This window comes from Morone saxatilis, unplaced genomic scaffold, assembly GCF_004916995.1.
Source record: "Morone saxatilis isolate NCDOM2014 unplaced genomic scaffold, NCSU_SB_2.0 Contig14, whole genome shotgun sequence".
NCBI classification, from domain to species: Eukaryota; Metazoa; Chordata; class Actinopteri; family Moronidae; genus Morone; species Morone saxatilis.
The window spans coordinates 4,322,562-4,338,832 of NW_023339696.1; the positions used below are offsets into that span (position 1 = coordinate 4,322,562).

The window sequence follows — 16,271 nt, forward strand, 5'->3', positions numbered from 1 at the left end:
CTCTCACACACACACACACAGACATACACTGTTGTATCTTTTTACTCTTCACTATTTTATACTATTACTTTTTAGTTTAACTTCTGTCTTCTTCACAGCGCTTCGACTCTGTTTATATATATATATATATATATCTGTCTGTCTGCCTCTCTGGCCTCCTTTTCACATACGTTGACCGTCGTACTTTGTTTCTGTCTCTCTCTGTTTAGCGGTGAACTCACTCCCTCTGCTGCTGAAGCTGCTCTGTGAGACGCAGGCCAGCGACCCGCCTTCATCTTCCTCCTACAGTAAGATGGACGGAGTGCACTTCAAGCTGCTCTACCATGGTAAGGTCATAAGATGCTGACAGGTCACACTGTGCTTGACTCCCCTCCCCACGACACACGTCTATTTGCATGTGAGCACACACAATTCCCATACGTTGTTTGCATTACTTTACATAGTCAAACAAACGCCCTGCATTAGAGGTAGATTCAATAAAATGCTTGCTGGGCAACGAGACAAACGCACACACATTGTCTCACACACAGACACTTCTCAATTACACATGCTAAATTACAGACACAGAATCATCTAGTAATAACACTTACATCTCATATCTGTCAATTGAATACATGCCCCTGCTGAGTCTGTCTCAACTCTCTCCACATTCACCTGTATTCCTTCCTAAGTGGAGAACTCACTCATTGTTGACTAAATATCATCATCAGCAAACATACTCAGAGGAGTGCTTGCTGATGATCTGCAGATGAAAATGCTTAAATTTATTACTCGTTTGGCAAATTATAACTGTTAGCATATTATGATTAGAGACAAATTTGCTTTCCTTTTTGCCTCGATGTCAACACTCCTCATCCCTCTGTGACTCTCATCCCTCTGTACCACTTAGTTTGTGCTGCATTAGTGCAACCTCATTTTGTGTTTGTAGTTACATTTTACAGGCCCTCATCTTTGACATTTTCGTTGGCAGATCAGATTAATTCAGTCTCTACTGACCGGTGGTAGACATGATGTGACAGGCAGTAAATGGCGAATCCCATCATGTTACATTTTATCTGTCACATCGTGTCTCAGTGTCTCTCTTGAATGAAATTTTTATCCAATGCGTTTGAGAGCACTGCAGATAAAATATTAGATAAGGGAGCCATCAGACTTAAATCTGTGTGTGTGTGTGTGTGTGTGTCAGTGAGTAATATAGCAGGGAGGTTGAAGCCTACCAACACAGAGAGCCTGCTTCCTGCCCTCAGCTACCTGTACTGCTGCCTAAGTCTGTCCCCTGCACACTGCACTGACAGAGGTTAGACACCCTTTCTTCCTGTCTATCTCCACATGTTGCCTTTTTCTTCACCCTCTGCCTCATTATGTTTCTATCTCACTGTCCCTCTGTTTTCACTTCCCTTTTACCTCTACCATATTTTGACAGAGGTGAGGCTGACCTGGACAAGCATGTTGCATGGAGACACAAGAAATTATAAGCATACAAGCTGACACCCACTGTGCATCTTTAAATAACAGTACAAAGGCTGTGTCTCGGTCCTGCACATTGACTTAGACACTCAAGGTTATGCTGTAAAGTCTGAGAGCTTCTCACACATTTGCACAGAAGCACGACAAGCGTTCGGGGTTGTGTTGTCACCTTGTTTAAATATATATGTTACGCATAGACCAAACCACACACACGTGCACACAGCCACACAGTCACATGATTAGTAGACATAGACACAGAAAGGCACACACAATGCCACAATCAGTTTATTTTTATTTTCGCAGGTGATAGAAAAATAAGAACGATGTGGGTCTTCTAAAGGTTTTATTAGATATATCTGTTCAAGAGAAGGCAAAATTCACAGTAAGATTAGAATCAGTGAGCCAAAATATAGACAAAATGACTCCACTAAAAATATGATAAATTGTAGAATAATTTGCATTCAGGAGGCATCAAATCATCACTGCCTTTTAAGGAACACATCATTTATTTGACATGGCATATTGATTGGCATTGATTTTATTCCAAGCTAAATAATTAACCTGAACAAGAAACAAAATACCTCAGCAGAGGTCAGCAATGAGCTGGTTTATAGTTAATGAGGTGAGGCTGGTGGCCAGAGAGCAGGAATACGATTGGGAAGCAAAGCTAATTATGCTCATAGCATTTTCCAATTTTCCATACTTCTGCTGCAGCCTGCCTACTTTCCCCAACTGCTTCTTCATCAGCAGTAGTGAATTTACTGATGCAAGTGACTTCAGCCTCAGGCTAGATGGTGTTTCAACTGGTGGTGAGGAGGACAGGAATAGCAACCCTCTAACTCAAAGGAAAAACTAGGTTATTATATCTTTAAATAATATGTAGTTTTAGTTTTTTCTAGTATTTACAGTTGACCCGGTTGGCTGCCTATGTACTGCATATAACCCCAGTGTTATGGGAATCATTTGCTTTTGTATCTATTAATTTTTGCTGATGCAACAGTGTAATTTCCACATTGTATATTAAGTCATATCAAAAGATAGTTCCACCATGCACTTGGTCAAGCCTGTGTGTGTATATATTTGATTGTGCCTGAAAGTATTAAGTTTACCAAGTTTATCAGTTTGTAATGTTCCAAAAGTCTGTGTGTGTGTGTGTGTGTGTTTTTGTATAGTTGTGGGTTGGTGCCTGCAGCACGTCACCCTGCAGTCATCTAGACCAACTGCTATTCACACACATACACATCCTGACATACACGCACAGACCCCAGCAAAGTGTGATGACATAGTGCCTTCTCCTCCCCAGCTGTCTCCATGCTGCTCTCCAACAGTGGACTGATGGACCAGCTGCAGACAGTCCTTTCTTCCTCCTCCTCCTCCTCCTCTTCTGCTCCAGCCTGTCCTCCTTCAGCACTGCTGTGCTGCAGCCATCTACTCCTGTCCTCCCTCATTACCTTGCAGCGCATTCACTCCGCTCAGGTACACACTACAGCACAGCTTCGCTCTTATCACAACTTCAGGAACTTAACACAGCAAGGCACAGTCAAGGGCAAGACAAAGAACATACAGTAGAACAGAGCATAGTTTCAGATGTGGGCGCAGAATACCAAACACCAATTGGTATTTGTTTCAATACATATCACAGTGAGGCTGTGGTATAAAACAATGCACTTTCTTCTCTGCTCTCTGCTCACACTGCAGGGATAATACATTCTTACATGCAATGAGATATTTGGTACTAATCTTGTTATTTTTCTGAGTCTCCCCTCTCTTCCTTGTTCTCTCTCTCTCTCTCTGTCTCCATTATTTAAGGTCCACAAGAGCATCAGTTGGAGTCTGGACACAGTGGTGCAGCGACTCCTTGTTCAGAAAAGAAACACAGACAGTCTCTTGCTAGGTAACACACTCAGTTTTATTTGGTGATGTATTTTTAAAAGACTTCTGTCCTTGCTAAAAGCTGAAAACAGTTCATCAGCAATGAACCATAGAGCTGAAGCATCAGCAGTTCATCTTACATGTGTGCATTTGTGCAGAGCTCTTGTTTTCTCTTTCCCATTTGTTTCTGTCCTCCCTGTTTTGTAGCTTCTCTCAATCTCTTCTCAACTGCATCCTGCTAGGGTTAGGGTTAGTGCATTTTACACTCTCCGGTGCAATTACAGACACACTAGAGGGTGTGTAAAACCAAGATACCTTAGTACAGCAGACACTCAGGCACCCCTGATTATTACAGCGACTGTCCATATATTGTGTAAACCTCAGGACAGACTAATGAGGTTCACCCCCTGCACAGGTAAAGTGACTGTCAATGTTTTATCCTCAGCGGAGGTAACCAAACCCTGGGCATGAATTTCACACACTTTCATTATATTAAGTGCCCCACATCCCACTGCACCACTCGGAGACAGATCATCCCTGCTGCTGCTGTGTCTCTGTCTGTCAGTTGGATAAGTGGCCTGTCAGGGTTGCTGTGATGTATCGGCTTCATCCCTCTGGCCGCCTATCTCTCCTTCTTTTTCTGTCTTTCTCTACTCCCTCACTCACTCAGCCTCTTCTCTGTCTCTTTTGTATCTCCCTTATGCTTCCCATTTTGCCCTTCTTTTTCCATCAAACCATCTCCCTCTCTGTCTCTGTGCCAGGTCTCTCGTCCCTCTCTTCTTCTGCCACTAATTGAGTCCTCCCTCCCTCAGAGAGCTCTAATCTCAGTGTACATGGGATAAGTGCAAATCAAATGTCTGGCTGCTCTCCGCTTGGATCCCACTGTGTTTTCGCAATCGTTTTGGCCGTGTCTCTCTCTTTATCTCCATCACTACTTTGGTCCCTCAGTCTTGCTGACCTTCCATCAACCCTGTCTCTCACTGCCTCACACACTCTCTACACTTGGCACTGATATCTTTAACTTCTTGGCCTCCCTTTCTGTCACATATCAATTCAGAAATTGCCCTCAATTCTTTTCAAGTGTTAACTCTGTCTCCCCTCTGTGCCTCTGTTCCCTCTGCTGCCTGCTTTTACCGTCTTTTTTTATTCCAAACTTTCACTTCCCGCTCTGTTCAATCACTCACTCTTTACTGTTTTTCTTTCCAGTTCTACCATGCACCTGTTTCTCCTGTGGCCTCACTCTCCATCTTTGCTTGCTCGCTCCTTTACCTCCTGTGTGTTCAGGCATTCCATCTCCTCCTAATTCCCTTTGGTTTCTGTCTCATTTTCTTTGTCCAGTCAGCTACTTGAGGTTGCTGCAGGCTCTACTTGATGTTGACCTGGCATCAGCAGTGGTGTGTGTGAGCACTGGTCCTGGCTTGGTCGGGCCCAGACCCCTGGGGGTCGAAGACGGCGCTTTGTACCCGCTCGGCTGCAGAGGGGCCCAGTTCCTCTCAACTGCTCTCAGTGGACTTCTTTTGCAGGTTGTAGTACTTGGGGGGGATATATGTATGTTTGTGTGTGTGTGTGTGTGTGTGTGCAGTAGTATGTAGGTGTGAAAAGGAAACTGGTGATTCTCTCTCATTTATATTAGTTCCTAAACCTGAGTGGAATGAATGTAAAAATGTTCTCTGAAAGACAAAAGAGTTTCAGGCTGCTCTGAGCTACAATCAGTTCTGCAGAGCACTTGGTAAGGACACTTCACATCAAAGTATTAAGGGATTAAATGGTTTTATTTTACATCTCATTTTAAAATAACATTTTAGTACAACTATCTGAACTATGTGATATAACTATTCTTGAAAACATATTGATAAAGAACATTAAAGAGTTTGCATTCAGAAATATTGAGAGATTAATGAAAACATTGCTACTTAGTGTAGATGTTCATAAACTTTACATCATTTATCATCATTAATGAACTTGACATACAAGATCATATTGTTTTTATACAGCCTTAGAAATTATGTCTGTTAGTTTTGGTTTTAGCTGTGTGCACTCCTCCGAGCAACATGCAGGCAGAACACAGGGTAACACCTGAAACTCGTGTTGTGTGTGTGTGTGTGTGTGGAGTTGGTGGGGGGTGCCTGCTCAGGAGGGAGGAAATCAAAGCATGTACATTTTTTTTTATTAGATCCCTGAAATGAAAATATGAGTCAGAAAATGAGTATAATGTGTACCTTTTAAGCAAATAGTGATACCGTCAAATAGTCAATATTGGCACAGATAGCTCCATGGATTTGGATTTTACCTTAAAATGAGTCTACTCCAGGCACTGCCATTGCAACATTTCATAAATTCCTTGTTGTATATATATATATATCCTCAAAAAAAGGAGAAGAGAGCTGCACACTGATAATTCCTATGCAGTCTTTTTGTTCTTAATTCTATAAGCAAATATTTGCTTATTTGGGATCTTAACAAATATTTACAGAAATGTTGATTCAGATAATTAAAAATCAAAAGATTCCATCAGTTATCAGTGTCCACATCCATCCTCAAACAGAGACACACAGTGGGTGTAAATGCTGATATGACGATGATGCCTCCCCTCCCTTATTTTACTCTGCACTCTTTAATCTGCCGCAGAGACACCATGAAGGTAATCTCAATGGCATAACATTGAACCTTCCTTTCACAAACAGGTTTGTGTAGAAAATGAGACTTTCATTGATTCAGCAGTTGGCTTAATGGAATAACACACATATCCAGAGCAATCTCAGTTGTCTCAAAAATGTTATTACATGTAGCTGGCGTACTGACTTTGGTTGCCTGTGACAAAAGAGGCCGACTTGTCACCGCCATTTATTTAACAATAAATAGGTGAAGCGCTACTTCTCCTGGGTGGCGGCCAGCACAGAGACAACATGGTGCAAAATATCAGTAATCCAGTGCCGAAAATAAGGCAGTAAATAGACCTTCCATCAAAGAGATTATAAAGAATGGTATCTGTGCACTGAACTACTGCATATGTTGATACTTTCACAGGCCTTTACAGTTTTTAAACGTGGTAATTCTTTATGATCAAAGCAGTGCTCAAGCACCACTGTACATAAATGTGAAGCACTGAATTGCAGTGGAGTATATTGGCTACTACCTTTACTGACATCAGTTAATGGATGAGCTGAACAGCCACACAATAAAGAGTGCAATTTTTCTGTATGACTGAAGCTAAGACATTGTAAATCAATGAATCACAAGGCTTGCAGGACTTATGAGTAGCTCCAGTATGAGCAATAGTAGTGGCATTTTGACCATAAAATGGCAATAGGATACATCTTGAATACAGTTCACTTCAAGACTGTACATTAAACAGACTGGAGTTCAGATTATCCTTGACATGTGTATACAGTTGCACAAAAAGAGAAAATTGTAATACAAGGCACGCTGATGACGAATGAACAAACAGAAGCAGTGAGAGGGCGAGCAGTGCAGGCAAATATCAAACTTGCTTGCAGACGTTGTAAAGGAGCCATGTACAGTTTTTCCTCAGTGTCACTGACAATCACTTTGCCCTTGTGTTGGCGCATTGAATTTGTCTTTAGATATCTGCGGTTGTGTTCAAGATGAAGGGTTCCTAAACACATTGATGTATTTTATTCTTCTGAGGATAAGCAACTTGAAAGTACAACATTTATAGATTAATAAGTAATTCTTGGTGGTCCAGATGCACATGGGTTACAACTAAATGATTTCTTTTGCCACAGTTTTGCAGTGGTAGCTCATTAAAACTTTACAGCTCAAGACAGAGACAAATACGCAAAGAACAAAAACATAAACTGATGTCCTGAACTACCAGCATGCTGTCGCCCTGGCCAGCGGTGAGAGGTGATCAAAGCGATGTTTGAACTAGGGGAAAGGTGTCAAAGTTGCAGAGGGAGTTAGAAGCCTGTGATGTATTTGAATGGGTTTATTAAATATCCTGGAAAAAGTTCCAGCTAATGAAGTGTAATACCACTGGGCTGATTTTGATGCTCATTTGCATGCAAAATACAGCTCTTCTACTACACTGGCCATTACTACATCATTTAGTTATTGTAATGTTATAATAAATTAGAAATATTACAGATACCCATTTCAAAGTTAATTCGTAATGCTTCAATCATTAGAAGTAAATAAAAAATGAAACACATTTGCTCAAGAGAGATTTATATTTTTGAGTTTGACGATCTAAAGATAATCAGGGTAAAATAGGCAAACTATGGGATAATTGGGCATCGTTGCGTATTTCTTTTTTATCTGGTGGTTATGCTGCAGCATGCTAGCCTCTGGTTCCACACCAGTGGCATTTCTTCTCTGTGTAAAAGACTGTAGTGCTGAACTGAGCTTCAGCTCTATGGTTCACTGCTCTGTAGTCTGCTGTTCAGCAGCTGATATGAGAAACACTTCTCTACTCCCCTTCTCTCTTTCTTGCTCCGGCTTTGCTCTCTTTTGCTCTTTATTCTCCGGCTTGGTGGGTTCTTGCCTCTCCTCTTTCTCCTCACTTTTCACCACTGTTCTTTGCTCTGATTTTAACCTCTCCTTTCATCTCTGTATCCTCATCTGCCCTCTTCTCATCTGTCCTTTCTCTTACCCCTATACCCACTTCACCTCCCTCGCTCTTTCATCCCCTCCCACTCATCCTCTTGACTCCTTTCTTCTCCTATCACCTCCTCTCCGCCTCAGGATTAGGGTGTAACTCTCCATTGCCATCTATATACCCGCCTGGCCTACTTCAGTATTTTTGGACGCTACATGGTGCTCACTGCTAGCACCGCCTCTGTGGGAGAGACATGCATTATTAAAACCTCACTCAGTCGCTCTCTCCAGTGTTCCCTTGTTCTCCCTTTTGTTCCTGAATACATCTCTGTCCATTGGTGAGCATGTGTCTGTGGGTTTCTGCGTAGTCCATGTCTGTTTCCTGTGCATCTGCTGCGGTGTTTGTGTCCATTTCTGCCAAAGGGAGAGCACAGTCAGACGTCCCCTTCCTGCGGCTCAAATCATTTGCAATAATGATGACATTTTAGAGCTGGACGATGTTCTTTTGTTCCTTTTTTTCTTAAATACTCAACTTCTCTCTTGTGTTTCACCCTCTACCATGTCTCTTTCTCCTCAGAAGCACGAGTTGCTGCTGAGAGCCTCAGTCAACTGTCTAAGCTCCCTGCTGGGCTTCCTTCAGAGGAAGTGTCCCTCTACAGGTACCGGACAGAGAGACAGTTGGGGATTGAATGAGTGTAGGTTACCTGTACATGTGCACATGTGACCACAAAGACAGAGAGACAAAACATGTACAAGTGTACTGACGTGAAAGGGAAATGAAAGAGTGTGTATGTGTGCAGGTAATGCATGCGTTATAATAGTCATGTGTTTGGCAGCAAGTATTTTAGAGTTAGTGTCCAGATGAAAAAGAGTATATGTCACATTATTCTTCCTCATATTATCTCCAGCATTGTAGAATACAGGTTTGTTTTGTTTTTTACATGCCTGCTGTTTGTTTTGATGTGGCTTTTGACAGGTTTTCAGACATTAACCATAACCACAGTAATTGCACCAGGAGGAGCAGAGGAAAATGAAATGGAATTGATCTGAGTTAGACATTTCTCTCCCCCTTGGGTTTCTTTTCTGTGTGTGTGTGTGTATCTGTTAGCAAAGTACATGGTGTGTCAGCCATGGAGCCGATTCCTCATCTACTGCCTGCTCAGCTCAGGAGAGAGCTGCCTTCTGCACCCTGCCATTCTCAGAGTCATCACGCTTGTGAGAGGTTTTACACACACAACACACAAAACGCGCGCACACACACGACTCAAAGTAGTATAAGACGTATAATTTCTTGGACATGTTTCTGAGTAGAAATATTTGATATTTGAAGTATCAAAAGTTAGTAGTGAGAGTGAATACAGCACAGTGTTAAGCAGGCTAACAGTACAAAACATGGAAAATGAAAGAAATGTCATTAACATTTATTGTGTTGTAGTCTAAGCTCTAAACACTTCCTTTTTATTTATTATTCAATGAAATCAGGAGAGGAACTACTTTTCAGCTGTCACATACACAGTTTCAGACACCACTTCTTGTCTGATTTTTGTCTGAAATTTGAATTTTTACACAATTATAGCGCAACCAAATATCAAATCACTTCAAAGGGATAACAAGTTGATGCTTTCCTGTCTCTCTTTATTTCTACCTCCCTCTTCTTCATTTTTTCCTTCACTCTCCTCACTCCCCCATGTTTGTTAATGACCTCATCTGCTCATGATTGTGCGATTGTATGTCTATCTGTTTATTCTTTGTTTGTGTCCTCTGTAGCTCCTGCAGCACGGCAGTACAGCCGTGCTGTGGCAGCCTGACCTGCTCCAGGTGATGGAGGCGGTGGAGAGGAGGGGGCTGAAGGAGCTCAGTGAAGAAGCAGCACAGGCCCTCAGGCTGCTCCTCACACAGGTACACTCGTTCATGGTGTGCTCACACACACAGATAAAATAATGTAGAACACACTTTGAAAACAAGTGGATTCTCACAGCAATAGGCTTTTAATGCCGTTACCCATGAATGAACATTATTTGAATGAATGAATGAATTAGAAAAGAATAAGAAAAGAAATCAAGTTCACACAAAGTTCAGTATCAGTCGGGTTCACACAGTGTTTACTTTAAAACGCTTGTTTATTTGTTGTGAAGAAACAGCACTGGCAGCCAAATACAAAGACAGCGGGGGAAATGTGAATGGGAAAGACCGGGTTTATTTATGCAAATAAAGTACCAGCATTTTGCACAGCAGCACTGCAGTAGCAAAATGCTTATTTGTAGCCTCAGTGTGGGACTTCATCAAACTTTACAGGCTGGTAAATAAGTAAACAGTTTACTGAGGGCTGTAGTTTAACACTGCAATTGCAAAGACCCATGCAAATTGTAAGATCAGAGGTCACTAGTGAAGTCTGAGAAGCGGCGTAGCTCAGTTGTGGATCCTGAAGTCCTGGCCGACCTGTTGTCTGTCATCTGGAGCTGATGCCTCCGCCTCTGCAAACGCACGCTGACTACCTTGTCTGTTTGGCGCCTGCCTGGGACAAATCTCACACATGCAGCCTTACTCCACTATTATAATTGTACCATTATTAGTCAGACACCCTGATCTAAACAAAGCAAAGAGTTACTGCTATCTCATAGGGTTTCTCATTGGCATTAACTCAATAAGCGCAGCTGTTAGTCGTAAATACCCTTCGGTGTCCAGAATCATCGGTCATGTCGGCAGTAATGATCTACATCTGGTCACAGAAACTGTCAGGACCGATTACTGCACCTTGTTTTGCATCCATAGACCTCAGTTTCGTCTGTCAGTTACATGACGGAAGGGATACTGTTGTGCTTAAGCCAGAGAAATACTTACATGAGAAAACATTAGCTTTTAATTTTATTCTCTACTCCTGATTTCAGACTATAGTAGGGCAAATGTAAAATATCCCAAAAATGTCATCCTAGTGCACTGGAAATGATAAAATTGAAGCTGTTGGTATATTTGACTCATTGACATCGATTGATAGTTTGCATTAGAAATACAAAATTTAATAAATCGCAAATCCCAGTAGCTCCTCACTTGGCAGTTTAAGGCGAGAAACACAACACGGGTAACAACCAAGACACACAAGGACCCAACCGGCTCGTTACACTGCAGTCAGAGCTGCCAAGTCAGGATACCATTTGGATTTACTGTCAAAATCCTGGAAGCCAGTCAAATCCTGTAAGAATGAAGTCACCACCCCTAACCTCCAAGTACCGTAGCTCATGAATGCATAGCTTTAAGTAAGAATGATATCTTTTCAGCTCTCAGTAGACGTTTTGTCTACCAGTCTCTGTGCTCTGTTCAGCCTTTCGTTGCTGATATTGGATGTAGACCCTAATAGCTGTACTAGCATAGATGTTAGAAAATTGGTTTCAGCCTCTACTGGTTGGTGAATCATTGATTAAAACTTTCATTTTTCAGTTTCATTTTTGTCTGCATAAAAAACTGTTTGTATAAGTTATTCTGCACTATTCTGAAGTTGCTGTGCATATCCATCACAGGCTGACTTTGATCTTACTAATACAAAGAACAAATTATCAAAAAGGGACACTGAAATTGGGGACCTTGTTCCTGGCACTGTCCTCTCCAACCCTGGGCACAAGAATTGTTCATGCAAATTGCATTTTGAGCTTAGAAAAATACCATCATGTGGTTGTGACACTGGTGTTTCTACTGCTGTGAAAGTAGAGCCTTCTGGGTTCACACATTCTCAGTGTTGTATTCAGAAATTAGTATTGTACAGTTAAGTTCATTTGAGTAGCACAAAAATATAATGGCAAGACTACCTGAGGCAGTGCAGTTTATTGAGGAGCTTTACAAGCATATAATATGTTTTAGTTTCCCCAGATTATCCCCAGAGGAAATATGGAACTGGACTAGCTTCAAATGCACGTATTCTCTCAAACAAGTCACACCTGATGAACCACGTCCTTGCCGTTACCCCTGTTAGCTTTGTAGCAAATGCATAAAGCCCATCTTGGTTTGCTTCAAGTCTTTATAAAACACAGAAGGAATAGCAGCCACATCAGATTGCGTAGCTTGAATTTGGCATCATATATAGGACCAGACACATTGAGTATTCTGAAAGTAGCTCAGAATCAGAGCAGTGACAGAATGATGGCACACACTTCAGCTCCCAGCGCAGTGTGTGCCAGGGAATCATGAACTGTGAATGTGTGCGCATGTGTTTGTTTCCTTGTGTGTGTGTGTGTGTGTGTGTGTGCGCGCGCTCAAATGTGTGTTTCTGGAGGCATTTTAGGGGAAAGCAGGGTTCAATGTGACAGACACACTTCTCTTAACAGTCTCAAGACAGTATGAGTTTTCTCCCCTGTCATCTCCTCTGCTCCAATCTGTCACACATACACACACTCACACATTGAACTTCATAATTTTCATAGCTTTTGTTGATCTGCCTGTGGACTGAAGTAAAATATCAGTCAGGAAGTTTCCTGTGCTCATTTGTCAATGATCTGGTATCACATTCCTATCTTGCTCCCTCCTAAAAGAGTGATGTCTTATATGTGTGTGTGTGTGTGTGTGTGTGAGTGAGAGAGAGTGTGTGTGTGTGCAGCCGTGTATGCACATTGTGTGAGCACATATGCATTTTTATCTCGTGGTTATTTCCAGTCAGACTCTTGATATATCTGCTTTTGCTTGTCTTCCTGTCTCTAACTGTGTGTACTGTACGCCTATATGATCCAGTGTTAAGTGTGAGCAGGGGTGAAGCTGCAGCTTGCACTGCATACTTAGTTAGCTTGGCAGACCAGAGCTCGTCTTTGGGGAGAGTCCCTTTTCATAATGTCTTCTGCCTGCAGACTTCTTATAACTTCCCTCAGCCTGAGGGACTCACCCATCACTCTTTCTTGTCTCTTTCATTCTTGCTTATGCCTTTCACTTGCTAGCCGTTTCTGTTTCTCTGCCTGTTCCTTTGCTTCCTCTCTCCTTTTCTTTTGCTCTCCAAATTGTTGCTCTCCCACTAACTCCACATCATTCACCTTCGTTTTTTGGTTGCTGAACTGTGTTGGAACAGGTTTTTTTTTATTATTTTGCCTTTTCTTTCACCCGCTTGTTTCTCAAAATACCATCCTTCAGAGTGACTTGATGGGAACTGTTGCCGGATAAAAAAAACTGCTTTAAGTCTGAGTGCAACACTTCCACTTCTGTCCCTGTGTAGGGTCAGTTGTAGTAGTCCGTTTTTTAACATATCTGTAAGCTTTGTTGGTGTCAAATCAAAAATTGCTCTTGTCAGGGTAGTATGCTGACCTGAGTACTCTGATCTTCATAACTCTGGAGTATTGGAGTAGACATTACCCATTCTGTCTGAACCCACTGTCTTCCCCATCAATTCTAATCCTTACCACCTCCACACCAGTCCAGACAAAAAGTTACAAGAAGTCTTTGATCCCTGCAGCCTTAGTTGCCTACTCCAGTGGTGCCTAGAATGATGATTATGGCGCTCCTGAAGAAGATGATGATAATTTAGTGACAACAGAAATGATCTTTAATGACAGTACTCACGCAGCTGTAGCTCTGAACTGTATCGTGTTGATATGGTTGCAACTCTGCTGTGTTGTTTTTAAATCATCCTGTTGCCCTTTTCAGCTTCACTGATGCACACGACCTTAATGCACTTTCAGACCTTTTTTATTATTGTGTGTAATGTTGTACACCAACTGGAACGCGCAGCCGTCTCACAGCTCAGATCTTCAGACAAGAGATGAAGATCAAAAAGAATAATGTGATTAAGTAACTCAGGATTCACTCGCGTACTCTAAAGTGACCTTTAGTTAGTCTCTGAAATCTCTGAGTCCTGCAGGGGAGCAGATCAGTGGCGGCTCTGTGTCGGCACTTGGCGGTTCCTCGTGAACACAGTAATTCTTTTTTTTTCTCAAAGTCCTTTTTTTTTTCAAAGTCCGCCTCTCGGTTGGGTCCACTCATAGCTGTTGGAAATGCACTCTGACCTTTTAGCTGTGGTAAAATTTGTCTCTTCATTGTGAAGATGAACAAGAGTTTTATTTCCTTGTAGCTGTTTATGATGAGTGATCATTGTTACTTATTGCCTGTTATATCTACAGTACAGCTCTAATTCCTGCTGCACAGCCCTCACATTCTTATCTACTGCATGTGCCTGCGACAGCTGGGATAAATAGCTTTGTTTTGGGGTTAGAAGAGGGTCCTGTCTTGCTGACTTATTTAGCACTCTGCAAATCCCAGGTGTGTGTGTGTGAGTGAGTCAGTCTCACTCTGCTTCCTCCTGTATGATGTAACTGTAAACAAACATGTGCCTTTTGTCAGCTTGCCTAGGCACTTCATTTTTTTTTTAAGCTTAAGCTTCTTTTCTCTGATTCAGACATTATTTGACTTTTTTTTTCCCCTTCTGTTGGTTCAGTCTCCTTCTTCACTGCTCATTAACGTTTAGTCCCTTTATTGGCATTATGTCTTGTGCTCATTATTGGGCTGCTTCTCTCTCCGGCTCTGCCTCTCTTCTCCCTTTTAATTCAACGTGATGAAACTTCTCGCTCCGTTTCTGCTCCCTCAGATCCAGAGCAGTGTCCTGCAGCCACCACCCACAGAGGAGCACAATCAGCGAGTGAGGAGTATGATGGAGTCCCTCGTCCTACAGACGCCAGCCGAGAGCTGCAGCCCCAGTCTGCCCAGGGCCGTCCTGTATCCCTCACCAGAAGTGAAACAACACTCTGAGCTGTATTATGCAGGCACATGCACTCTCACCTACACACCAACTGCAGCTCACACCCTGCAAAAACCCCAAACATGCCTCTGTGAGTATCTAGGTGTTGTTAAAGCTGCGACACAAGCACGCACTCTCAGCACACCATGAAAGATACCCATACTGTGTTACAGCAGAGCATCGCCATTGATTTTTTTCTGGCAATTTATTGAATGTCTGTGTTGTGCTTTTCACTTAATCTCTTTGAAAGTGTGTTGTACAACGCAGGGTCGTTACTGTATTTCAGTCAGAGTCAGTACTTAAAGGCTCACTACATCTGTCGCGCTGATTGACTCTCACACACACGAGCACACGCGCACACACTCGTTCTTCCCTTCACCCACCCACACACTCTCATAACTCAGCCTTTGTCTATTCAGTTTGATATTAGCTTTATTTGGTGCTGGTATACAAGAACAATATTGTCATATCACATTAACAGTAAACAAATACACTCATTAATAAGTAGAACACTGTCAGCTGTTATTGACGCAGTATTAATACTAAATAATAACACATTTTAATGCACAGTAAACACAATACATACACTCAGTTGAAACATATAGTCCCTGTAAAGATTTTTCGCTTTCAAATGTAAACTCTCACACACACACACACACCTACTTTCTCCTTGTTTCATTGCTCCTTAACTATTGTCTCCAGGCGTGTAGGAGATGTGCCCATCTGTCTGTCGGACTTTACAGCAGGCTGACGTTCCGGCAAACTGGCGTTATTATGGCTGATGTTGCTGTGCCATAAATTTGCCCGTTTGTCTGTTCATTGTTTGTTTATTGTTACATTTCTTGAATTCCTATGTACCTAGTGTGTTTTCCGTTCTGCTCCTAAAGGACACAGTCAGACATAGGACCTCACTTTCATTTTTGTATTGATATGTTGAATTTCACAACAGTGGTGTGATAGAAGTTGAAACCTACCGTTAGTGTAGTCGTTTAATATTGGCCTCGTCTTTTTTTATGGATTCTGTAACAGGGCTCATTTCAAGCAAATTAAAACTGCTGTTCAATTAAAAATCTGTTTGTTTTTATGGAAACCCCTGCGGGTCCCAGGGGCTGTGAACAAAAGTGAAAAGGACAAATTTGACTTCATAGAAACACAAATCCCTGGGATTCATGTGACACATGAAAATTAAAGTAATTGACCTGGTCATAGCAGTAATTATTTCCTTACCACACGTCGACATCAGAACCTTCAGATTCAGGTTTCAGGTATTCCAGCAAGAAAATAATCTAGTTCTTTTGTACCGAATTAAAAATAATTAATTATCTGAATCAACAGTCAGATAGGACAAGTGGTCTTCTCAGTTCCATTTAATTCAAAGTGTAGAGTAATTCAAGCAATTAATGGCTCCCTTCTTGAAAATATGCACACCTGAGGCCGAGGCTCTTTCATAACTCAAGTCGGTAGAGACATATTGATGCCTGGCAATGCCCTTCTCTTTCCTTACTCATCCTTGTTACCAATGAAACATCCTTGTCTGAACCCATGCTTGACCGTGGTCAGAAACAGTCAAATTATGATCAGCACAATCAAAATGTGGAACAGTATTCGCTGGAAGGAAGGGTGCCTCATCAGCCCTGCGCCTCATTACATAAAACAAAGCCCCCCCCCCCGG

At 42.0% G+C, this 16,271-nt stretch overlaps 1 protein-coding gene across 1 annotated transcript in view; it reads left to right on the forward strand.

Moving 5' to 3' along the window:
- The window catches only part of LOC118322644 (meiosis inhibitor protein 1), a gene marked incomplete in the record, with an annotated part of 52,376 nt that extends 36,726 nt beyond the window's left edge, over positions 1 to 15,650 (forward strand). The window contains 10 exon segments of the mRNA XM_035654376.1: positions 210 to 326; positions 1,187 to 1,297; positions 2,771 to 2,943; positions 3,277 to 3,361; positions 4,678 to 4,862; positions 8,474 to 8,555; positions 9,005 to 9,111; positions 9,664 to 9,795; positions 14,450 to 14,577; positions 15,302 to 15,650. Coding sequence (XP_035510269.1) covers positions 210 to 326; positions 1,187 to 1,297; positions 2,771 to 2,943; positions 3,277 to 3,361; positions 4,678 to 4,862; positions 8,474 to 8,555; positions 9,005 to 9,111; positions 9,664 to 9,795; positions 14,450 to 14,577; positions 15,302 to 15,350 — 1,169 coding nt within the window.
- Between the last annotated feature and the right edge of the window lie 621 nt (positions 15,651 to 16,271).